The sequence below is a fragment of the Chelon labrosus genome (assembly GCF_963514085.1).
Source record: "Chelon labrosus genome assembly, chromosome: 13".
NCBI classification, from domain to species: domain Eukaryota; kingdom Metazoa; phylum Chordata; class Actinopteri; order Mugiliformes; family Mugilidae; genus Chelon; species Chelon labrosus.
The window spans coordinates 3165617-3190279 of NC_140346.1; the positions used below are offsets into that span (position 1 = coordinate 3165617).

Consider the following 24663-nt stretch of genomic DNA (forward strand, 5'->3'; position numbering starts at 1 on the left):
ACATCCATATAAATGAATGCTTTGGTCAGTTCTTCTTACTTAAAATTCATTTTAATATATATACTGTATATATTTACACATTAACTTAAAATTCTCTAATACCCAATGAAAGTGGTTTTCAGTTTTCAGCCGTTCTTCCTGTTGACCACATGGATGCGGTTGACTGTCATTGCCAGGGGTTTTACCTGGGCCTCTGTACGCAGGGCAGGGGATGGCAGAGAAATCAATCCCCGGCCCAGTCCCTGATGCAGCATTCACTCCTTCTTTTCATCTCTTGACAACAGAATATGCTTTTCGCTCTTAAGTGGGAAGATTTTGCCTAAAAGGATCTTGCACAAATAAACAGTTTGGTTCTTTACAAATACAGTTACTGGCAGTACCCATTAGCTTTTCCAGGCAACAGTTCTGTCTTAACAAATCTTGTGTAGTAGATACAAATACTGATATGCACAAAAAGCTAATGTCCTAAAAGAAAAATAATATGTACAGATTTGCAGCATAATGAATGAGATATACTGTACGCAATAACTTAGTTTTCAGCCAGTTTGATTATACATTGTGGCTCAGTAGAGGCAAGGCCAGTTCACAGGTTAAATAGAGAAGAGGGGATCAACCTCTCCCTCACACACTATCACGTTGTTTTGCAGCCACAGACAGTGCCAGCAACGACTGTCCCACATATTGTTCCATTTGTGACAAACAGCGATAGAAAATACAAATCCTTACAAACATTGTGTTTTTAAAGCTACTTGTGAAACAAAACAGTGCAATAGGTGCAAGCGCGCCAGTTGTTGACCCTGTAGTGCAGCAGACAAGATGGATTGCTATAAGAATGGATTTGTTGAAGAGCTTCCTGCCGGGTACTGTGCAGGTGGAGCGGCACCCTGGAATCCAAGAGGGACACACAAACACGTCTTATTCAGAAGATGGTCAAAAAGACAAAAACAAAGACTTAACCAAGTGGACTGATACCACTTATGTGTCTCTATGCTAGATATGCAGCCAGAGTTAGCTTAGTTTAGTGTAAAGCTTGTGAGAGAACAGAAACAAAATCAACTTAGCACGCCCTCTCCTGTATTTGTGTTGATATCTTACTAATTAACATGCTATATATCATTTCTTTAATCCCATATAGCATCTCTAAACATTTCACCAGGCCATTATACGCTGAGCTGCTTTATTTCTCAACTGGGATGGGGTGTAAGTGGCTGGCCACATGTTTACCATACTGATGCCATAAGTGGAGCAAATAAACAAAACTATTGCTTCAGCATAAAATCAGAGCTCAGCCAAAGACCAAATTATCACCACACATGTCTGTATTACAGCTGATATCTACTCCATGAAATCACCATATACTGTAGACATCATACTAACCAGAAAAGGGTTGCTAGAGGCCATAGGTCCTCCCATTGCCTGTCCAAAAGGAGTCACAACAGGCTTGGCCTGGCCAAAGGCTGGAAATCCTCCGCCTAAAAGACATGTACATTATCAGTGTTACATGACTTGATACAAACATGGAAATTGAAATACAACAACAAGCAGAACTTCTTTAAGTGAACTTTTTTAAAGGCACTTAAGAGAAACAATGTAACAACTACTCTGTCAGATGCAAGCTGGATGTTGTCAGGATAGTTATTAATGCAGATATGACTAAAACTACATTATCGACACACAGAGAAACACACCATTGGGTTGCTGGGGATACGCAGCAGGCTGAGGGAAAGGAGCCTGACCAGGAAAGGGTTGCTGGAATGTTCCACTGAAGCTGGTGGGAAAGTTGTAGGCAGCAGAGTTCCCAAATCCAGCTGGCATACTCATGGAGCCTGTGCCGAACGGTGCTGAAACACAGCAAGACAGCAACAGGTTACAGGAGCCTATGTTAGACTCAACAAAGCCTCAAGGCATACAATAACAGAAGCAAAACTTTGAGACACACTGCATTTCATTTTCAAAACTGTAACTGAATTAATTATACAGCACACATACTCGCATATCTATAAAATGCCACATTTACAAATAAGATGGCACACATCAGCAATAAAATCACAAAAGAATGCAAACACTCAAAGTCTATTTTTGGGAAGCAATTTACTTATGAGTGAGGACGAACAACTAGGGTTACAGAATAGTCAAGAAAACAATAGAAATATGGCTACAATAAATCAGAAACTAGCATAATATCAATAACTGTTGGTTTGGTTGCTTCCTTTAAGCAGGTAAATAACTGTATGTGAGGGGAAGAAAGCATCCTTGATTCTGTAACCCATAGTATGGCTTTGTGTGCTGATGTGCACATAAACACATGCAAAATTAGAGTAAGGCTGTCTGCAGGCAATTCTTAAAGGAGGAAAAATGAAGGCGTCAGAGTCAGACATGAGGCTACAACACTAGAGGTCTGTGTAGCACCAGTGTCTGATCTATGAGGAGCACACAGGAACAAAAACTGGAATCGCGCTGCTGTACGTAAGGCAGCTCAGCAATCTAATAACTGATACAAATGCTACACTCAATGCCTGTTTAAAAAACTGATTAAAATGGACTGAATGTGCGAGTGAATCAGCTTGATAGCTCTAAAACCAATGCTAGAGCCTTGGAGACAAGTTTTCAATATCGGAGTTCATTCACTGAATGAAGCATTTTACAGCACACATGGTGAATAACAGTGGTGTTCTCTTTATGCTCAATACAGTGCAATGTTCATTTTAATGCTATTAAAAAAGCAAACCAGTGTTTTATTATTTCGCGTATGTGATGAGAGGAAAATGCTGAGGAAACCACTCAGACACATTGGAGACAGTGAAATAAGATGAACTACGCATACAGTTACTTTTTAAAGGCATAAGAGAGAACGTTGCTCTGAACAAAAGATGAAATAATGTCCATCTCCACGTCTTTCCCCCAAAGTCTCATTCTACTCTTTATTCCACTGTTGCTGATTAAACTGAAAGCCTTAATTTTCGAGGAGACTAACACATTGTGTTGGTATTTCCGTTTAATGATAATTATGATACCTTCTGATTAAAGACTGCTAAGCCAAAGGTGTTCCCAGAAGCCACTTGTATTCAGGTTAGGTGTTACTTTACTCATTTCCTTACATTTTGTCACAGCCCTATGTCTGTGATACTTTGCCTATATTTTTCAACATTTTCCTGATAGATCTGCAAAGGGATAAATTAGTAACTGCCAGAGCAAGGCACACGAGAGCAAAGAGGAAACAGACAGCACACAAAGAAACCTACCAAAGGTGGGAGGATAACCCTGCCCATGAAGGACCCTCATCAAGCCTGTCCAGCATGGCAGGAACAATCAGACAGACAACTGAATCTCAAATTTAACACCTTACTGACTCTTTTATTCTTTTTAGTAAATGGCAATGCTAGTCCTACAACCCATTTCAACAGTGAGTTTTGGTCTGTGGCATTTTATCATTTATCATTTATCACCACTACTTCCCTGATTGTTTGTTACTTTGTCATTGTGGCCTATTCACTGCTGAGGTAACAACAGCAAAGTCTGCCACTGAAGATGTGCAAGGCAACATAGCATATAATACACTTTATGTATCATAATAGTAAATTATTTTGAGATAAACCAATTTACCTATAAACTATTGAGGAAAAATAAGATCCTTTATTTATCCTACAGTGGGAAGTAAGTAAGCAAGGTGAGTCACAGACACACACATGCACACACAAAAACAAACCTGCTGCAGCTGCCACACTTGCTGCTCTCCCATTGCATTGGAACGGGTTGGTGGGAGGTGCTGCTGGGGCAACACCAGCAGCTACAAATGGATTGGTTGACTGAGCTGCTGGTGAAAGATATTAAGTCACCAAACACAGAATAATAGTACCTGCAGCTGCATGGTCTCAACATGTTAAAAACAAACCGACTGGTCTACTATGAGTGACCTGTTCCATTCCCATTAAAAATCTTACTGCAGACTGTTTTAATAACACAGTAATGTTCAAAACAATCATGTTACCTTAGGCTTGCATCGAGCCCTAAGCAAGAAAATGGTTAAGCTTTACAAAAAGCTGACTTTGTTCACATCTTCCTAAACAACTTATTGATCCAAGTCATAAAATGACCTCTGAAGCTGGCTGGCAAGAATTGAACAGAAATTTGCTACAGACCAACTACACATCTACAACCTGCTTACATTCATCTATAAAATCCCAAAAACAAAACCTAGCAATACCTAATAGATGCATGATTATCACAATGCATCAGAAACAATGTGTGAGTTCACTCACCTCCAAAACCCTGAGCCATGCCAGGCATGGCCTGTTGTGCCTGTGCTGCTGACACCCCAGTCTCCGAGCCAAACATGCCCCTGCAATGACACAGTCATAATTTTGTTTGGGAAAACTCTTGGCATATTCCAGATGTAATATGGCACATTGTTTCAACACTATATTTCAATAGTAGCTTCAAACATTTTTACCATACTAAACTGACTCACATTGGCAGCGGGAGCCGTAACATTCCAATAAATAGTTGTGAGAGACATAAAAATAACTGCATGCATGTATCTCACCCTTGCGAGGTGCTGGTGGTGTTGTAAACACTGGTGGCAGGGGCTGAGGAGCTGAAGACGGTATCCAGCGCAGCTAGAGCAGCATAGCGGTCCCCCCCTGTTGGAACTGCAGGCTGCTTCTGAGGCAAACCACTGACTCCTCCAGTTGCTGCTGTGCTTGCTCCACCAGGAATACCAGCTCCTAGAAAGAAAGCACATAACAGCAGAGTTGGGCTCAATCCACGTCAACTCAACTAATACAGGAGTTCTTCAACTTTCAAGACAAGAATCCAGAGATAGCTGCCATATTCAACCTATTGAAAGTAATGGGGAATAAATGTTCAGTCATTAGGAAACTAGAAATTTTCTAGCACAGAAATACAGTTTGTAGTTATGAACAAAATAGACTAAAACCAGCCCAGTTCAATTCACAGCTGTTTAAGCACCAGAATTCTGACCACGCTCCAATCAAACCAATACATATGGCATTCATTAAAGCAAGAAGGTATTTTCATCAAGTCCAGTTGCCTGTTGTCCTTATACAGGGTGGTTCAGCAACAGTGAAGCCAGAGTGCCAATTTTGAAAAATAAACCCATAATGGCTCAGCCAGTCATGGCTATGATAAAAAGTAATTGATCGATTATTAGACGTTTTAAAAAAAAAAAAAAATGTAAATCCGCCCTCTTTTTACAGCGAATGTCTCTGCGCTGGAAGGAAAACTAATAGGGGCTCAAATCTATGCGCCTGATTACATCATGCTTTTAGTTGTGTCTTCTTTAACCTCTATCCCTACAACGGAGCTCTATGAAACAGGCTAGGCAGGAGAAGTTTACCTTGCTCTGTTTTGGCAGAGCTAAACACGTTATCCAGGTCAGCCAGGGCTGCGTATCTATCGGCAGGGACGCTAGTACTTTGTACAGTGTCTCTGCCAGCTCCTGTGGTGTTACTCAGGGAGGAGGAACTGAAGGATCCAAAGTCAGCACTACACGATTTGGGGAAGCTGTCAAAATTTGCAAAACTGGCATTTGCTAGTCCCCCTGGGGCGCTACCTGCATGAAAGAGAGAGATTAAAAAGTCATGAGGGGGATGCTGATTGTTGGCTTTGAGAAACAACAAGAACAGGGTGGAGGAGAAGAAGCTGCATTTAGGGTAAAGTTGGAGTGGAGTCAGGCTGAAGATGGGATACTTTCACTAACTAAAGGGTAAGTAGTAAAATTTGTACTCTGCAACACCGCACTGTGCTGGGTTATCATTAGCCTATGAACCTCAGGGAGACACAACATTAGCAATACGTATTAGTGCCACATGATGTGCAGGACAACATCTTTCTTGTGTACCTCTGTTTCATCTGACTTCAGCGCTATACTGTGAATAAAGGGAGTTAAAAACCAAACCTAGTGAAATGTATCAACTGTAACATGAAATCCACTTGGTTATTTAAAGGATAAGATCTTTAATCTGTCAAAACCCCTGCAGGCAGTACTGGGCTCTGTAATGAATAGACTGTCACTTTCAACCAGAGATAAGAGCTTACAACTGTATGTCATTTTACCACTGTGGACTTCTATACACCGATCAGGCATAACATTATGACCACTAGCAGTTGAAGTGAATAACACTGATTATCTCTTCATCACGGCACCTGTTAGTAGGCAGGATATAATAAAATGGATGTGTTAGAAGCAGGAAAAATAGGCAAGCTCTTGCAGCTCTTGTGGGGGGTTCTCGGTCTGCATTGGTCAGTATCCATCAAAAGTATTCCAAGGAAGGAACAGTGGTGAACCAGGGACAGGGCCATGGGGGGCCAAGGCTCACTGATGCATGTGGGGAGCAAAGGCTGGCCCATATGTCTGATCCATCAAGAAGGCCTACTGTTGCTCAAATCACTGAAGAAGTTAATGCTGGTTCTGATAGAAAGGTATCTGAGCACACAGTGTATCATAATTCATTGCGTGTGCAGCATAGCACCAGACCAGTCTCAGTGCGGATGCTGTCCCCTGTCTATCCCCGAAAGCTGCAACTTTGGGTACGTGAGCATCAGAACTGGACGACGGAGCAATGGAAGAAGGTAGCCTAGTCTGATGAGTCACGTTTTCTTGTACATCACGAGGATGGCTGGGTGCATGTGCGTCGCTTACCTGGGGAACACAAGGCAAGCCGGTGGAGGCATTGTGATGTTTTGGGCAATGTTCTGCTGGGAAACCTTGGGTCTGGTCATCCATACAGATGTTACTTTGACACCAGGGTTTCCCATACAATGTTAATACTATGGCGGGTCCAATTTACTCTGCCATGGTCTCAAATGGTCAATGAAATATTTTTGTACGTCTCAAACATCGTTGTGCTTGCCCTCTCTCCCCTCTCCCGAGACCCTCCCCACACACACACCAGTCATTTATCTGATCTGTACTCAATTTAACCTGATGGGAAACAAATGGCACAGAATACTCAAATAGCGTGTGAAGCTATTGGTGTTGTTCACTATTAAAAATAAACGTTACCTCCACTTTTTAAAACCTGATGTTGGTGCTCTTGATTTTTTAGAGCATGGAGATTTAAAATTATTTTAAGAGAGTTGGTCAAGACCCAGAGGAAAAGACTCCTGACATGACGTGAACTAGCTTAACTATATAAGCGTTAGCACAGTTAAAATGATAAGTCAGCTGTTTACTATAAATTAGTTTTATTTGCTGATATGATCCCTGCCAGAAAGCACAAATGGTTCAGGAATAGTTTGAGGAGCGCAACAACGAGTTTGAGCTTTGACTTGGCCGCCAAATTCCCCAGATATCACTCAAATTGAGCATCTGTGGGATGTGCTGGACAAACAAGTCCGATCTATGGACTCACAACTTAGAGGCATCTAAGTTTCTTGGTGCCAGATGCCACAGCACACTTTCAGGTGTCTAGTAGAGTCCATGCCTCGACAGGTCAGGGCTGTTTTGGTAGCAAGAGGGGGGCCAGTGTTAGGATATATAATGTTATGTCTGATCGGTGTATACGCCAATTTAGGCACTTCTCTCGGTTTCCAAGAAAATAAAAATCTAATTTTTGTTTCAGAGCAGATATTGCAATCAATTTCCATAGAACGGCATATTCAGAACAGATTAATATGGCATTAAAAGGAAACGTATGGCAATCAAGAGCTAACTGGGATGCCACACAGTCTTTGAAGAGCTAAACAGGAGAGAAGGCATTTTTAGTAATGGGACTGAAACCACCACAACAGTTTAATCTTAATCAATGGTTCATTGCATTATATGAAATATTCTTTATGCAACTAGTTTTAGGTAAGGTAAAAGGCAAACAAGATCTACAAGCTCTGTCAGGAGTATTGGACTGGTGTAAACTGGTACAATGCATTTGTTGAAACGCTGTACGGAGAAGTTTTAAATCTACACATTAAATAGCTTTTTAAGGCATAATACACTTTTTAAAATGCAGGGGCATCCCACCTTTGCATTTACCATTACCAAATACAAACCTTTTCAGAACAATGATCCAAAGCTTCTCATGATGGCAATAAACTTGAAAAACTGTCTTGAGAAGACTAAGCCTGCTATTTATTAACACCCAAATCTGATCATGAGAATGAGTTTTGAGCAAACTCAAAAGCTTGAAAAACCTATATGTTTGTGTCATTTTCTAGATTATCTCGGGTCTGTTTGACTGAACCGTCTGTACTGAATTATACGAAAGTCATGTATGCTATGCAGGAATTGAGAATTTGTCCATCCTCTTCGGGTCAGTCAACAAGCAGTGGTCAAGTGAGCTTAAGAGTAAATACAGAGAAGAAATGGCATAAACACAAACAAAGCAGTGAGTATAATTGTGAAGTATAATTTTCTGGTTGTGTCATGGAGGTTGTGTTCTAAAGCACAAATTAACAAGCTCACACCACCACACAACTCTGCTGGTAGATGTTGCATTGCTGGGTTTTGTGTGAATGCAGATAAACCCTTCATCATGTTTGCCGTGGTTCTCTGCTATGCATGCGTGTGTGAGTGGGTGTGCGCGGGTGTGCGTGTGCGTGTGTGTGTATATAGCCATGTCCTTGGCCCCGGTTTAAACATACACACACACACCTGCAGCTCTTTAAATATCCCTGACTCAAGGGAGAGCGACAAAAACAGCAATGTAACTTGGCCGTTACCTTCTCACACACACTGCATGTTGTTATTGGCTGGGGCTTACACACACACACATTGCATAAAAGTTGCAGCCCAATTAACACACTGCTACACACATGCAGTAGGTCAGATGTGATGACTGTGAGGGATTACTTTTTTGTAGGCTATTAGGCCTGCATAACTTGTGACTAGCGCTTAAAAAAGGTAAATAAATATACATTTTTGTCCAGATTTGCTTTGTTCACCTCTCTTTCCTCAGCCATTGAGCTAGTTAACCTTGCAACCAAACTGACATAAATTAATCTGAGTGCATCTGGCAGTTAGCTGTGGCTTCATTTAAGAGGCCAAATGGTGTGAATGCACTGCTTGTGCATCCAGAGCTCTGACTGACAGAATACTGTCTGCATGCAAACTATGAATGCATTTGTGAATACAATGGTATTACTGTTCACACACAATCTTGCAATGCAAGGAAACAGGTAGTCCGCTCATTCATTAGACTGGAGTTTAGAGAGCAGGAGTGGGCTTTTAAAAACCCAGTGGCCGTGCAGGAAGAAGTCGCATCAGAGGCAGTTATGAGCTGCCATGACAGAGCATAAAGACTTAACTAGGACTAAGGGAGGACATTTCACATAGTCTGACTAAAAAAAGTTATGTTCTAAAGCACAAGTAAACACATCATCACCTCAGCACAACCCTGCAGGAAGCTGCCACATTGATTGATACTGTTTCAGGCAATCTTTTGTGATGTGTGTGTATCCCAAATACAGGATATAAAAGGGGATACAAAAAACACAATTTATTGGTCAGCACTACAGTTCATACATAGATTTCTTATGACCCTGCATGGTATACCTTCAAATGTTAAACAAGTTACTTAAATAACTCAAAAGACCCCAATGGCACAGCACATTTCCGAATTATTACAAAAGGGGAAGGATATGTATGTATTCTCTTTTATTCTCTTTTTTATTTTACATTACTATATTGTTATATTTGGTCTAATCTCCATAGTATCTCTCAATTACTGCAGAAATTGTATTATTTCTGTTTTGAACCCACGACATTATCAACTGTGATTCTCTGTTGAAGAGAAAAAAAGAGACGTACATACATACATACTGAGACGCACATTACAGCCAGAGAGAAGGATCAGAGTGACTACACATGACGATCGGTGTAGAGGGTGAAAGCTGTTATAAGGGCGAGCCCAGAGACACTTACTGTGTGCACCCTGGAGAGGCAGAGCAGTGGCAAACTCACCCATACTGCGACTGGATGAGAGCAGAGTGAAAGCTGGCAGCCATAAATCAAAGAGGGAGGGAGAAATGGGGCAATGAGCAATGTAAGATGGCGGAAACACGAAATAAAAGATGTCAACTAAAGTGGAAGTAAAATTAAAAAAAAAAAAAAGCACTTAATCAAAGCAAATCAACTGCTACTGAGACAAAGAATGAAAAATAAAAACACGACAGATTGGACAACTGAAGTCTAATAGCACAGTCAGTCAGTGTATGTGAGAAAGGGATTATCTTACAAAGCCACAGGAGAGAGAGGGGACATTTATCCATTAAGCAACAGACATACTAAAGAGATCACTGTGAATGTACACCTCCAGCAGAGGGCACTGTATCACACAAGGTTTTCAAGATAAGGAGGAGTTTGTGTCACAATTTCTGTGAGTACGTGAAGGAGAAGGCAAAAAAAATATGAGGACTGCCGTTATTGCTCCATTACAAATTTCAAAATCACCACAGAACATCATAATAAATTTAGATGCCAGTTTTAGGGCATACACAGTGGTTAGAGCGCCACAGCAGTAGTAAACCTGGTGTTTTACATAATAATTATCTGATGATTACTCAACTAACATCTTAATATAAAGAGTCAACACACTGTATATAGGATTATATTACTCAACACTAAAATTATTTTTATTTCTGGGTTTTTTTGAATGGTCTTGTTGTTGGTGTTCCATATGAGAGCGTAACCTGTGTGAACCCTGTTTGTCCAAATGAAGCTTTAAAAGTAGGTCAAATGTTACAAGTTACGGTCAGAGTGAATGCTTCTAGTGAGGCCACAGTATCTCAGAAAGACAGAACTTCATGTCTGTGTACCCTGTTTTTTTGCTTAAGGCACATGTAAACATAACGTCATGTGTTCTGCTGCAGTCAGGGACAATTAACGGAACGGTTTAAAAAAAACAGGAACTATGCATTTTCCTCTTTTTTTTAAAAAAACCAAAACAAGTTGGCAAATTCGGTTTAATTTGGTGGTTGTAAAACTAGAACATCTAGAAAATCATGCTATCTGGTGTGCAAAGGTTTGTCAAATTTGATCATATGAATGAACATATATACATATAGAAAGGTCTTGGGAAGAAGAGGATGTTTCACAGCAGTTAAAAGAAATGAAGAAAACATGACTGCCATGTGAATGGAGTGTTTGCATTTAGCTTATACGTACATTTAATGTGTGTACTAGGGGTGTAACGGTATTTGTATTTGTCCCGCGGTGTCACGGTACGGACGTCACGGTTCGGTGCACGCAGTCATATGGCAAATACGACCGAGTGAGTAGCCTATTTTAAAAAAAGAAAAAGTCGAGTCCTCACTTCAAGCCAGTCACGAGCCTAAGCTGCCAGCTAACGTCATTAGCCTACAGAAGAAGAAAAGGGATGAAGAAGAACAGTAATTGAGAGTGTGGAGCATGGATGGATGTACTAAGAGAAGTGTGGAGTTAGAAGAGCCGGCGGCTTCATTTAAATCACCAGTGTGGGAACACTTTGGTTTCCCAGTGCAACGTAATGGCGATGGCACACGAGTGGTAGACCGTACAAAGCCTGTGTGCCGATGATGTTTCGCGGAGGTGCGGCACGTCGCTTGAAACACATCAAACATGCTAACGCACATATACACACATATGAATGAGAACCCTCCTAATGAATTTGTTTTATTTTTTATTCTATTTTTTACTTTTTGTTTTTACTTTTAAAAAAGGAAGTGGTTTTTAGTTTTTTTTCAGTCTATTGGTGTCTGTTAAAAATAAATGAAAAAAAGCTAGTCTTATACATGTGTGAGTTTTTGTTGCTTTTTACCCATTGTACCGAACCGTGACCCCAAAACCGAGGTACGTACCAAACCATGACTTGTGTGTACCGTTACACCCCTAGTGTGTACATAATAATAGATGCCAATTTCTTTATGTTTGTGTTTTGGATTTGTTATTTGTCCAGTGAAAGTATTTGCTCTACCTGTATTTGAAGGTTGAAATGGGACTTGGGGAGCAGAATGGAAACCACCTGTCGACCCAGAAGTGCTCCCGAATGCATCAAAATTAGCAAAGTCTGCTTCTGCGTTGGCATTCTGTGCTGCTGGAGGTGGTGAAGATGGGAGGTTCAGACAAATGGATAAACAAAACAAAAAACACAGTGAGGCGAAAACAATGGATGAATGGATTCATACATATGACACCCGAAGACATGAATGAATGCAAAACAATTTCAATGGATTATGTGCTAAAGGAGAGATGAACCACGGTGTGAATAATACATGGTAGCTTTGAAGGCCAGCAAGACAGTCTGACATGCACCCTTTCCCAGGAGATTCTGTGTGTGTTGAGCACACAGTATATAAAGTTGGATAAGTGTGCTAGGACCCCACATATCTTTTAATGTGAGTGTGCACTCATGTTTGCTATGTGACGTTATGTGGATGCCACTTTAGTTGCTGCATTAAGGATGAGTCCTGATGACTCTTTGAGGGGGAAATGAGAGGACATTATCCTCCATGGAAAGCAAACACTAATAGCCACATTAGTAACCATGGAGATTTGTCTGTGTCTGATACTATTCCATAACGTGTGGCCACGTCATGGAGATACATGGCTGCTGATGTTCAACATATGCACCTTGGATATGTGGCTGCTGTGTGTCATTCAGTGAATGAATACTTTGCTTGTTGTTTTCTTACTTGTGTGGCTGTTGAAATGTGCAAAGTTAGCAAAACCGGAGCTGGCGCCTGCATTCATGTTGGTAGGGGCAGCAAAGATGTCTCCGCCCAAGTCACTGAGGAGGTCAAACTTCTTGTCGTGGAACTGCTGCTGATGCTGCTGTCCTCGGCTCACCACAGGAGACTGGTGGAGACAAGAGATAAATTTGAAAACAATGTTTGCATGTGTTGATTGGTATGGAAATTTGTGAAGGAAATTAGAAAAGAGAAGGAGTTAGCAATAAAAGATTCACTGTATCCAACTAGGTAAATTTTGTAATTGATAAAAAATCTGATGGATCTGTTTACTGCACCTGCTGTTCGGAAATCCTTTGTAAAGTCTGCCTGACTTGTTACCAATTTGCAACTAGCTACCAAATAACATCGTCAAAAGTAAAAATGTCTTCAGTTAGAAAGATTTTGACATAGTAAACAAGCACAAAACTGCTAGCTTGATGTTTCACCATAACATAACAATGACAAGTGTGCTGCATATTAATAATCCTGCTTGTGATTACACCTATATCAGCCAACTGCACATCCATGTAAGAATCTATGTATGCTATGTAAGAATCCGTTTGTGTGGTACACCTGGTTTAATCATTAAACAACTGCACTGTCACTTTGGTTGCTAGAAGAGTTTTTTTTTTTGTTAAATGTTACCAACCACTGACAGGTGAGCCAACATTTCTAGAAATAATTACAAATTTAGCATCTGCGTGTGTTTTTCTTGTTATATTCCCATCACATTGGGACTAAACTGGCTGCACACAAACCCAGTGTCAACAGGGAGTGAAGAGAATCTTGGAATCTCCAGGAATCTTGTTGCACGTGTGGACCAAACTGGTTTTACAGACTCAAAACATGGTCCCCACGGGTATAGTGGGAAATGCCCGTGTTTGTGCTTCGCAAGTCTCACCTGATTTGGTGGCGTGTTCTTGTTAAGGTGTAGAGAGGGCGCCGACTCCCCCAGCAGGGATTTGAGTGGTCTAACTTCTGGGGTGCTGCTGGTGCTGCTGTTTGAGGAGCCAGAGATGGAAGCATGGACTGATGCCACTACCTTGGCCTGCTCAGGAGGTACATACCTTGGAGGGAATTTACATTGTATGCATTTGATCAAAACATATGCTGAGGAGAACTCAAAAAACACAACCTATAAAAGCAATGAAAGTTACCTTGATAAATAAGTAGTACGATATTATGCGTTACTCTTGATGTATCTGGGATAATAATACAATTAACAAAATATGGGATTTCAAAAGAACGAAGTTACAGTCTTTTGGCAAAACAGACGTTTCAACTATGCAGACCCAAATCTGAAAACAAGAGATGTTTGTTGGAGTGCAGATGCACTAAATGCAACATTCATTCATTTTCTGTAACCGCTTATCCTCTGGAGGGTCACGGGGGGGCTGGAGCCTATCCCAGCTGTCTTTGGGCGAGAGGCGGGGGTACACTCTGGACAGGTCTCCAGTCTATCACAGGGCTAACAAAGAGAGACAGACAACCATTCACACTCACATGCACACCTACGGCCAATTTAGAATCACCAATGAACCTAACCAGCATGTCTTTGGATGGTGAGGGAGGAAGCTGGAGTACCCGGAGAGAACCCACGCAGACACTGGGAGAACATGCAAACTCCACACAGAAAGGCCCCAGATGGAATCAAACCCAGAACCTTACTAAATGTAACAGGAAAGCTAAAATTCTTTGAAACTAACATTTACGAAATACAGGGGGAACAATTAGTTTGTGTATTTGTGTGTCACAAGAGGATGACCTGTGTGAATAAGAATGTCTGCAGCAGAAGTGGCATGTTGAGACTTGCCCCCACTATCACTCTTATCTGGCCGGACTTCAGAGACTAAACACTAGGTGATGCCTAAAAATTTATATTTCTGAAGTCTAAATGAACATTAGGGAAACATGTTTATGTTAAAGATCCATCTTATTGTTCTATTGAGTGTCTTACAGTTTAACTACTGAATATTTATTTGGGATGACTGATCTGTACTTTTTAATTATCAATATGACAGCAAATTCAGTTTTATTTGTCTAAAATAAATGCTCCTTTAATCATCACAATCAAGAGCCAGAATGCTCTACTGACAGCTATACTAAAGCTCATATATATTTGATCAGAATCAAAACTATAATTTCAATTGAATCTTGCACATAAAGCAGCTTGGCTGTAATGACCTAGATTCTGTGCATTAAAAGAGGGGTGTTTGGTGGCTTGCTTCAGGCTAACTGCTATGAGCTGCAGCCTGTGAGACATTCCAAGGCAGAGAAAAGAAAAACACAAAGAAAAGCTACATGTCTGTACAGTGCACAACCCCAGAACTTGTAAAAGTGACGTACCATCTCTTCTTCTCATATTTTTCTTGAAGAAACTCCTTGACTTTCTGTGGTTCTCTGAAGTCTGGCACAGAGGAGGTTCTGTCATCATAGAGACCAAGCCAGATCTGTTTACATACCTGGAACACACAGAATACCAGAAGTGAGTTTTAGTAGAAAAGTGTACTGATGTTTTGAAATTTTAACCATGCGCTTGTAGGTCATTCATTCAATACTGTGGTTCCAATTCTGTTGTAAAACACGAGTTTGCCTAAGCTTAAGACAAGCTGAACACAGTTGCTTGGTGTATAATCAGCCTGTCTCACCTTTCTCTGGCCTGTGGTTTCGGAAAGCATTCCTTAGCATTTGTCTAATCTTGTAAAGAGAGATTTGCAAGCTCATTGAATGTGTGCACACACAGTATAGAGTGCTGCATTGTAGATGGACTGTAAAAGAGTCAGCAAGACTCATGTGTTGTATGTAAGACTGTTGTACTCTCCCTTTAGCTGGCACAGGCATACACAAGAATATACAAGCTCACCATTTTATGATGAGTCAGGTTTTGCAACAGCTCAAAATATGTGAAGCCTTTTGAATCTGTTTTTTTCTTTGCCAAGTGCCGTCTATGGAAAGATTATAAAAAACTTGAAGGCAGCAGTATTTATACAGCAGACTTGAAGGATTCACGCATTATCTCCAACCTTGAGTTTCCTGCATGTCTGCCTGCCCTGCCACTTTTCTACAGCTTATAATAGACTCTGCTTCCCAGGTGGCATTGCTCTATTTCATCCTCCTTTACCAGAAATGTCTCTTTAATGATTGGATGATGACAATGCACTTTGGTTCACCTTTGCAATACAAATGCATGGTGCAGCTCTATAAGATTATGATGGCGGAGAAAAGAAACTCTTGCCTTTAAGCATTTTAATAATTCCATTTTTTTAGATTGTATTTATTCCAGTATTTTGCAAGTAAAGAAGGCCAACTCGAGTATTTATCCTTGTGTGTCAAAGCTATCCATGCAATAGAGTTTGAAGAACTCACATCAATGACTACTGCCATTTTAATAAAGAAGTCATGCAATAATTGTGAGGAACTGTTTTATGCCGGGGCAAACAGCATGGCACAATGAAAGGAGTTGGTCACTGAGAAGTTAGATGCGTGAAGGCTTTTGCTGCAGCTCTTCGTCTAATAGTTCACTGTGGCTCCTCCTATTTGTTCTATTACTCTCTGCAATATTTAAGATTTGACCTGCTCTCACAATGACCCTGAATTTTGAAGCCTCATTTTTGTGGACACCCCTAGATTGCTAGGTTAGAAAAATAATAGCCAACAGCTGAAAATCCATAGACATCATTTATTTCAGAGATTTGTGGTATTTCCACAATATTTGACCTCTTGTTGGCATATTGCTTCTTGCATATGGCTTTGCTTTTGTGCAGTTCTTTCCTGGCTTTATACTTCAGTCACCTGGTTCCTTATACTACAAATGCTGCTGGAGTCTTGACCTTTCTACAATTTCTTTTCCTACTCCATGCACCTTGGTAGCAGGTGAAGTCGCACCAGAAATACAATTTTTTCTACAGCTATGTTTATCTAACCGTAAGTACATCGGCAACGGTAACCGTTGTAGAAGCCCTTGGGTTGGTGAGTCAGCAACTATCAGAAGGCCAACAGGAGGACAATTGGCTATTGTCTGACAACAATTGGCATTTTGCATTCATGTCCAAATATCCGTTTTTTTAAGATTACACTAGCCGTAACTTATAACAGCATGTTTCCTGTGAACATGCCCATACATACCCAGCCCAAAAATATTCAAAATTTATATAAATAAATCAAAAAAAGTTACCACTGTGTTAACTTATCTGGTAAAAGTTAAAAGTGACTAAAAAGGCTTTAAATTCTACAAGATTGTCAGTTTAAGAAAAAGCTAAACAAATGGACAGTCTGCAAAGCAAACTTGCCAAAGCAGTGGTATAGTTTGACCTTGAGCTTAATTATCAACTGTGTTATGTGACGGGGCATGCAGTCATTCCTACCTCATTGCCATGTTTCTGGAGGAACTCGATTTCCTGTTGCGTGAAAGTTGTCATGGAGATGGACTTGACTCTGTGGGGTGGATTCAGTCCTCGTCTGTGGGTGGAAAAATGGAAACAGGGGTCAATTTAATTTGAACACACAGCAAATTAATGCTAGATGTGGACATACACTAGAGTCCAACTTTCAGAATGGGGACATTTAATTACAGTAGGTACAAGTTGAAAGTCTGCCTGCTGCTGTGTGTAACTGAGGATAGGAAGACTGCATTACAGAGAGAAACGACTGACATGAATGATGACAGAGAGACATACTGACAGAAAATAGAAAGGAAGCAGAACAGAACAGAGGAAGTGGGCGAACTCTCTTTTAAGTGACACTGACTGAACTGAGGTTGTCAGCACAGTAAAAGAATGTGCAATCTCCCTTAATAGAAAAACTGCCATTATAGAGTAGCCCATGTGAGCCTTGTTCATTTTCCTGGATAAGGTCACAGCTTGTGCCACAACGGCCCAAATTAAAAATGCCTGGTAACTGTAATGCTTGAAAAGAGACATCATTAGGCTTTTATATTAAGCTCCAGGCCTGCTTGCCTGTGCATTTTTTCCTAGACCCACTACGAAGGGGGTGCAAGGTCACAACCAGTTTTGTCTGTGAAGGTGACCAAACAGTATTTAGCATGCAAGCTGAATGTTTAAAGACTCATGAGAGTGTAACATCTGAACAAGGAAGTCATAACCTGTAATACAGCGTAGTGCTGAGAGCTTCATATATTGAACTTCTTTTGAGATACAGAGTCTTAGAAAAGTTTCTTTATCCACCAGGTTGCAAAGGGAAAAATGAAAGACAACAGAAGTAACCTACAGGAGCTAAAGGGCATAGCAGTCTGCAGAATCTAAGAGACTTAATTATCAGATGCTCTTACACTGTCCAGACCATCTCTTCACTCCTTGTTGACACCGCCCATGTAGCAAAAGCAGCATGTCAGCAGCTCCATTATTCCATCAGTGTGCGCAGTGGATTCATTAATCCACTGCACCAAAGTGCACCAAGTGAAATATTGGTGGCACTAACAGCCCAAGAAATTATCAGTGTGTTTACTTATAACATAGTAAGAAAGTAACCATTGCATAAGCAACACAACCATGATCAACTTCACATTTAAAATTCAATTCAAACACGCCAATACGTTATGCAATATAAAAATAAAATGACATGGCAATGTCAATCAATTGTGTTTGAATTTTTCTAATTTCTAATCTGGATTATAATCTAGGTAGACAGGTAACCTCTGGCTCATAAAAGGAATTGATCCACTTATCTTATTTTCACTTCATTCACAAAGTATTTAAACACAAAAACACAACTGAGCACTGACACTGAATGTAGAGCAGAACTGATGCTGTTTAACATTAATTTGCTTGTCACAACTGTCTAGGAAATGAGAGCTATACTGTCACAATTACTAACACAAACTCATGGTGTAGTCAGATCCTAAAGGCAGTGAAACACTAGACAAGATAGCTAAATTATTTACTACCGTTGGCTCTTACAGAACTTGCTTTCATCTCCCCCTCATTCTTTACATGTCCACCAATCAGCTGTCAGTTCCTCGTATCGTTACACACAACAGGTACAACAGTAGGCTCTGACACAGACTAAAGTAGCCACAAAGTAGTAAACACACATGCAGTGTGTGAACATCCAAGGCGCCGTGTCAACTTACACTGAAGAACACAGGACTGAAAGCAGACGTATACAATAACAATGTCCACATTGTTTCAATTAGAAAGCTGCCGGTGTGTGCTCAGTTAAATGTGGAGTATAGCCATGGGAACGCTTTATCAGCTGCCCAGTAATGTCATGCTGATACTTTCTGACAGGACAGCTAGGTGCTAAATATCAGAAAACATGTTAATATTAGGGCTTGGTTTAAATTACAATTTTCTGATTAAAATTGTTTGAAAGATTCAACATCGATTCATAAAATCCTTGGATCGTTTATTTCTGTTAATGTTATTTCCTGCATACTCTTGTTAGAAATCTCGCTGCGCTCTTGCAAGGACGGTTTTGCAAGGACAAAGCACATGAGGCTGCGCAATGAGCTCAGTACACATGTGATGAAGATCCTAAACATAACAGAAGCTACAACACAGAGCAATGTGATGCCTTAAAGCTGATTGGATTTAAAAAGTATGACGACGGAGAAGAGCTGCACAAAAGCAAGGCCATATGCAAGATGCTCCAACTACAGGTAAAATATTGTGGGTCAACCACACATCTCTGAAAGCAATGACATCAGTTTTATAAAAATGTCTTTCATAACTTTGTAAAATTGTTTTAAAGCTGAAATATTTCTAAATAAATTATTGAATCAAATTGGGACTTGTGAATTGGGAACGAATTAATTCAGGAAATCAACAGCAAAACCCAGCCCGAGTCAACATGACCGCTACGTTATAGCAATAACAGGATTTGCCATGGAAGTGACAAGCTGTTCAATCACCAAATCAACCAGAATAATAAATCAGCCGATTTGTTGGTTGTGGCTTCCCAGATACGATGACTTCATTTCTTTTTTTGTAGACTTTATGGTTTTAATGCTTTTGGTCTGATTATTAAACTTTTGTCATTTTTAGAAAGAAAAAAAAAGTCCATAACAAATGCACCAACAGTTATGAACTCATGGCAGAAAGAAAAGTCTGTAGCAAACTGAAACGTGGTATGTATGACTGAGTCTGTATATTAGAGCTTTATGTGTGTGTTTCAGTGGCCTGAGGAAGGTAAGTGATCAGATCCCAGTCTCATGAACATGAAACTAGGTCAGATTAAGGGAGAAAGTTCCAAAGCCCTTAAGGACTAAATATCATGGCAGCATCTCAGCACAGTTGTCCCATTAAAGACTTCTAGTACTGGTCATGTCATTTTTGTTTGATCATTTTGTTTACTTTAAAACATGTGAGATACATATTATGTAGCTTGTTTTAGTCAAGTCCTTCTGAGTTTTGAAATGTCTCATACATAAGCGGGGGCTACACAAGTCACCTTGTCATCAGAGTAATGCTGATATCAGTCACTGTGGGTATAACCGTCAGATTATTCCAGGGTTCTGTGCGCTGCCTGATACCAAGTACAGTGACATAATGTTATGATCTGACAGTCCGGCAAGCCATCAGACTTGCAGTGTTCAATGACAGTAGGCTCATTATTTTGGAGTCATTAAAACTGCAGCAGTAATCAGTAATTACATAAAGAAACTTCCTCTTACATCTTAAATTATTTCTTACGTGACTTCTTACATTATGAACACATCAATGTGATTAACGACCCAATCAAAGTCCACCTATTTTATCATCGTGTGCTGCGTGGCAGAGTGTGTCAGAGAACAGTATCAACATATTGCGCAGTAAAATAATTATGACCTAGTCTCTACTGTACATCAGACCAGCACAGCCTAAGAAAACTGAGCTCATTCGCATACTGTGACAGCTCCAGGCTAAGAGAAACTGCCAATATTATATCTCAAAGGAATGGCTATGCAAAAGCTTCAATTGGCTGCTTTAAGTCTCTGCAAATAAGATTATTTTACACCTTCCTCTGCAGTATTGCTAAGTAGCTTTTTTCACAGAAAACACCAACCCTTAAAGTTTAATTTGTGGCTCAATTTTTAATTAGCATTAATGTCAACTTAGACCATCATTCACTAGACACTTGGCAGTATTTTACAGTTGCTGCAACGTTTTAAGAAATCAAAAGTCGAGGGCCCAGGAATAGGTTTACAATTCCAAGTCATGGTCTAGTGCATGCATTTGCTTTCACTAATGTACCTAACGAAGAGGCCGGTGAGTGTATTATCTCGGACCTTTGGTGTCTGTGGCACTTCCCTACCTTTGCCATGGTATTTTCACTATTGCAGCCGTGCTTACCAGGGAACACACAGGCCAAGTGGGGTTACTTCCTGCTATGACGAATTCTCCAGAAAGAGACATTGTGAGTGCTGTTCCTCCTGGGAAGGCCTCCACCTTCACAAGGAATGTGTTTACACAGCAAATTCCAAAACCACCCATTAAACAACCACAACTATGGAGGGAGAAGGTTGTTAGGAGGTAGGTAGCTTCCATCACCCCCTAAACAAGTAAACACTGTTACTGCCCTAATGAAATAAATGAAAGAAGGAAATGGGCAAAAGACTCGTCTAAAAAATAATGTCTGCGATTGCCTCAGTAGTGTCTCATGCAATAGTGCGTGGTTTTGCTTTGCTTGACTTAGACAGTACAAATGAAACACTGCCATTATTTATAAATAGTCCTAATAATAAGTCAAGACAAAACAGACCACGACCAAACAGTTTAAGTCTGGACATGAACTTTAATCCTCTCTCTTAGAATGCCAGGATTTATGCTTTTAGAGTTAAAAAGAACAAGAGACAGACAGTGACCTCTCTGCCACTTCCTGTTGCACACATACAGTACAACATCACATGCTGCTGATGAAGCAGCACAGTGGGGCCACACCACTTCCTGAGCCTACAATCACACCCGGCTTCCTGCATGTATCAGTCAGACATCAATCCTTACAACCCAACACTTGTCTGATGCAAAGATTTTACTCCAATTCCCCCCAAACATGTCTAATCTTGATGAAAAGTTGGTAAGATATACAGTGGAGCCTGTAAAAACTCACATTGCAGCTTTTAATATCACTGGGCAAGCAGATGGGAAATACACAGTGGACTCCTCGTGAAGTGAAATGGGGGCAAACTTTTCCCATCAGCCAACACGCAGTTAATCAATTATTTCCAGTGCGACAGTTAATAACGTTCAAGTTCAAACTGAAGACAGCTGAAATAGTTTATGGTCATAATCAGACTCAAAGTCAATCAGGATGTGCCTTTGACAAAGTGAGAGGGTAAAAAAATTACGCAACCAGTCATATATTCCACCGTCAATTCAAACTGAAACTGATCAAGGGGGCTAACGGTGCAGCAAAGACCATCCCTTTCCCCTGCAACATGATGTATGATAACCATTATTCATAAGTGGAAAAGGGCAAGGTGATTTCCATAAAGCGTTAAAAAGAAGCAGTGCAGGCTGCTGGTGGGAATAAGCCGAACAGGACGAACAGTTTATTCAGCTACTTGCTAACAGCCCACAGTCAACTGACTCCTGACAAATGTTTTCACTTACAAAGGCTTGTGATAAAGTTAAAAAAAGTATTTATGGAGGAAAGGTGGGACTTCGAGGGAGGACCATAATCTCATATTTTTTAACGATAAAGGAAAAACATGCCTATAATTACGCACTTGTAAGCAGGATCTGCATGTACATCAGAAAGGTTTTTGCAACACTGGGGGGAAATGTTAAAAATGTGGTGCTTGTATTTTATCAGCTGATGTAGGGTTTTAAGGTTTACTGAATCTAAGTGGTCTCAGAAGACTGCATTACACAAACGTTGTCAGGGAATAGCAACACTGTGCATAATGGTGCGATGTCATGCAATATATGTATCAACAAGGAAATCCGTTTTATATGTCAATTTGTCATTTATCACGGTGGTCAGTGTTTATTACAGACTGTTGTGATTAAACCACTTTAGAATTCTTAGCAGGTGTGGACAGCTGTCAAATAAGGCAAGCTTAGACAGCTCCAGCAAGGTGGGATATCTGTAGCTGCACAGGAAGAAATGGAATGCCTCGCTAATCCCAAATCCCAAACTACAGATGCTTGGTTACACAACTGCACACAGGCTTTAAATCAGGCAAACACTATCTAAAGTCAAAAACCCCAGCTACACAGAAATGATCTATGCAGTGGATAGTCTGTAAACCATTGTTTGAGGTGTACTGCATACAAGTTGACAAATGAAGACTTGTGCTAGAGGTGTTGGTCAGCTGCATGTAAAGTTTAAGTCTTGCTAATATTTTATGTCACGGAAACATTAATAGCCTACTTCCGAATCGGATACAAAAATAGCTGGCTGGACTAAATACAACTGGTGATTGCAGGATTCTGGTATTGCACTTATCTCAGAACAACTTTTACATAGCAATCATGTTTGCACCACAGCTTAGATAAAGTATAACAGGGTATAATACATAGCTAGGCTGCTAAGTAACAAGAGTAATTGAAATGCGCATTCATGTGTCTTTGAATGCGGGGAGTATAATGTAACCAAGCCAACGAGCTCAGTTTCTAGGTGGTCCTTTCTAACGTTACTAGCAACTGGTAGTAGCAGCTGGCTGCTGCCTTAGTGTCAGATAAGTTCAATGGCTAACACTAGAAGCTAAAGCTAGCATCCAGGGTAGTTGGTTGCTGCGTTGGTGTGCTTTGTGGTGCACTGACACCTCTGTGTACCCCGCCCAATTCAGCACTGCGAGACAATGTCAAAGCAGCTCAACTCACAGCGGCTGGAACGTTAGTGGTTACCTCCAACGTTAGCAACCGCTAGTCGGCTAACTGGCTTAGTTTCCCCCGTGTAGCCGAGGCGCACTAAAACGTTGTCTCATGTGCGCCATGTCTAGGCTAAGGTCACGCTGCAACTTAATACTTACAGGATGCCAGAGCAGGAGGTACACACGAATGAGCCCACAGTCATGTTGGCATAGGTTGGGCCGCGCTGGTCGCAGTCAAAGCACTTTCTGTTGGGAGGCAAACTCGTCATTTCTCTCAGCATCTTCAGGTGTTTCTCCTCTTGTTTTCGTTTCGCACTCGCCGCCATGGTAAAGGATGTCCAGCGGGATAAAATAAAACCGTAAGAGGCTGAAAGGTCAGCTACAACTAAAACAAAGGGCTGTGCTTTTTTTAAACGGTTACCGACTCGTGCTGTAGACAGAGAGGGGATGGGTAGGTGGCTCCGTTGTCAGGGCGGCCTCGCGTCTCCTCCTCGAACAAGGAGTTTCAGGCGTTAGATCACGTTTGCTAACGGAACAAGATGATTCTTGCCACCTACTTCCGCCTTCGCTTAAATCCCGTTATGTAGACTGCACAGCTTCTTTTTTCAGGTCAGGGCCTTAAATTCGTCACGTTCCTAGATGTCAGCAGAAGCAAGATGGTTAAGCTAATGATGTCTAAGAAACGTTATTTCAACTTAGAACTCATATGAAACAATTATGTTGCACAGATGTCGCGTGTGTATTGCGTAATAGATAGCGATAGCGTGCGTTTGCAAATTTTCATAATATATTCTTGCAGTGACAATTTTTGCAATGACCAGTTTCTCTTCATCTGAGATTTTGAGTTTTTTGGAAAACAGCAACCGTGTTAGAGGATGACTTAATATTTTCTGCTATAACGGATAGCGAAGGCTGGAAGAGACTACGAATTATCTTGTCTCTCAAATGAGAGATCTTTGGTTGTACTCCTGACGGCGCAAATACTGCTGCCAGTCATCAGCGCCACTATGCGGATGAGCATTATCACTGCATCACCACGGGGCACGCAATGATGCGTAAGGTGGCGTTTATGTCTAAAATAGTCAACTTGTTGATATTATCCAGCATTTTTATCTAAATATGCACAAAACACGCTGTATTATCCTGTGACCTGTTTTGTGCGATGCAGGTAAAATTCAAGTAAAAACTCTCTGGATTTGTTTTTACAGAAATTTGTGACAAAGTCCAAATGAAATTAATGATGGCTTGGG

General features: G+C 40.7%; 1 protein-coding gene across 3 annotated transcripts; it reads right to left on the bottom strand.

The window, feature by feature from the left end:
- Positions 1 to 38: 38 nt before the first annotated feature.
- agfg1a (ArfGAP with FG repeats 1a) lies at positions 39 to 24442 on the bottom strand. 3 transcript variants are annotated; one of them, XM_084558758.1, is made up of 13 exons: positions 23573 to 24442; positions 17025 to 17118; positions 15007 to 15122; positions 13562 to 13727; positions 12625 to 12787; positions 11907 to 12026; positions 5357 to 5572; positions 4544 to 4724; positions 4260 to 4339; positions 3707 to 3811; positions 1689 to 1841; positions 1378 to 1472; positions 39 to 884 (listed from the first exon to the last, which is right to left on the bottom strand). In XM_084558758.1, exons 1-13 carry the CDS (start codon positions 23737 to 23739, stop codon positions 825 to 827), a joined length of 1716 nt encoding a protein of 571 aa, XP_084414884.1. In that variant the 5' UTR covers positions 23740 to 24442; the 3' UTR covers positions 39 to 824. The 3 variants fall into 3 exon arrangements, with proteins under 3 accessions (XP_084414884.1, XP_084414883.1, XP_084414885.1); XM_084558757.1 differs by having other exon boundaries at positions 3707 to 3814; XM_084558759.1 differs by lacking the exon at positions 5357 to 5572 and having other exon boundaries at positions 40 to 884; positions 3707 to 3814.
- Between the last annotated feature and the right edge of the window lie 221 nt (positions 24443 to 24663).

What these genes read in the sequence shown, in the direction of transcription:
- agfg1a (XM_084558757.1), bottom strand. Translation starts at nt 23,739, where the DNA reads ATGGCGGCGAGTGCGAAACGAAAACAAGAGGAGAAACACCTGAAGATG. An exon ending in ATTTCAACCTTCAAATACAG is followed by an intron (nt 5,573 to 11,906) that starts GTAGAGCAAATA and finishes TCTTTCATGCAG; the next exon opens with GTAGCGCCCCAGGGGGACTA. An exon ending in CCTCTAGCAACCCTTTTCTG is followed by an intron (nt 885 to 1,377) that starts GTTAGTATGATG and finishes CTTGGATTCCAG; the next exon opens with GGTGCCGCTCCACCTGCACA.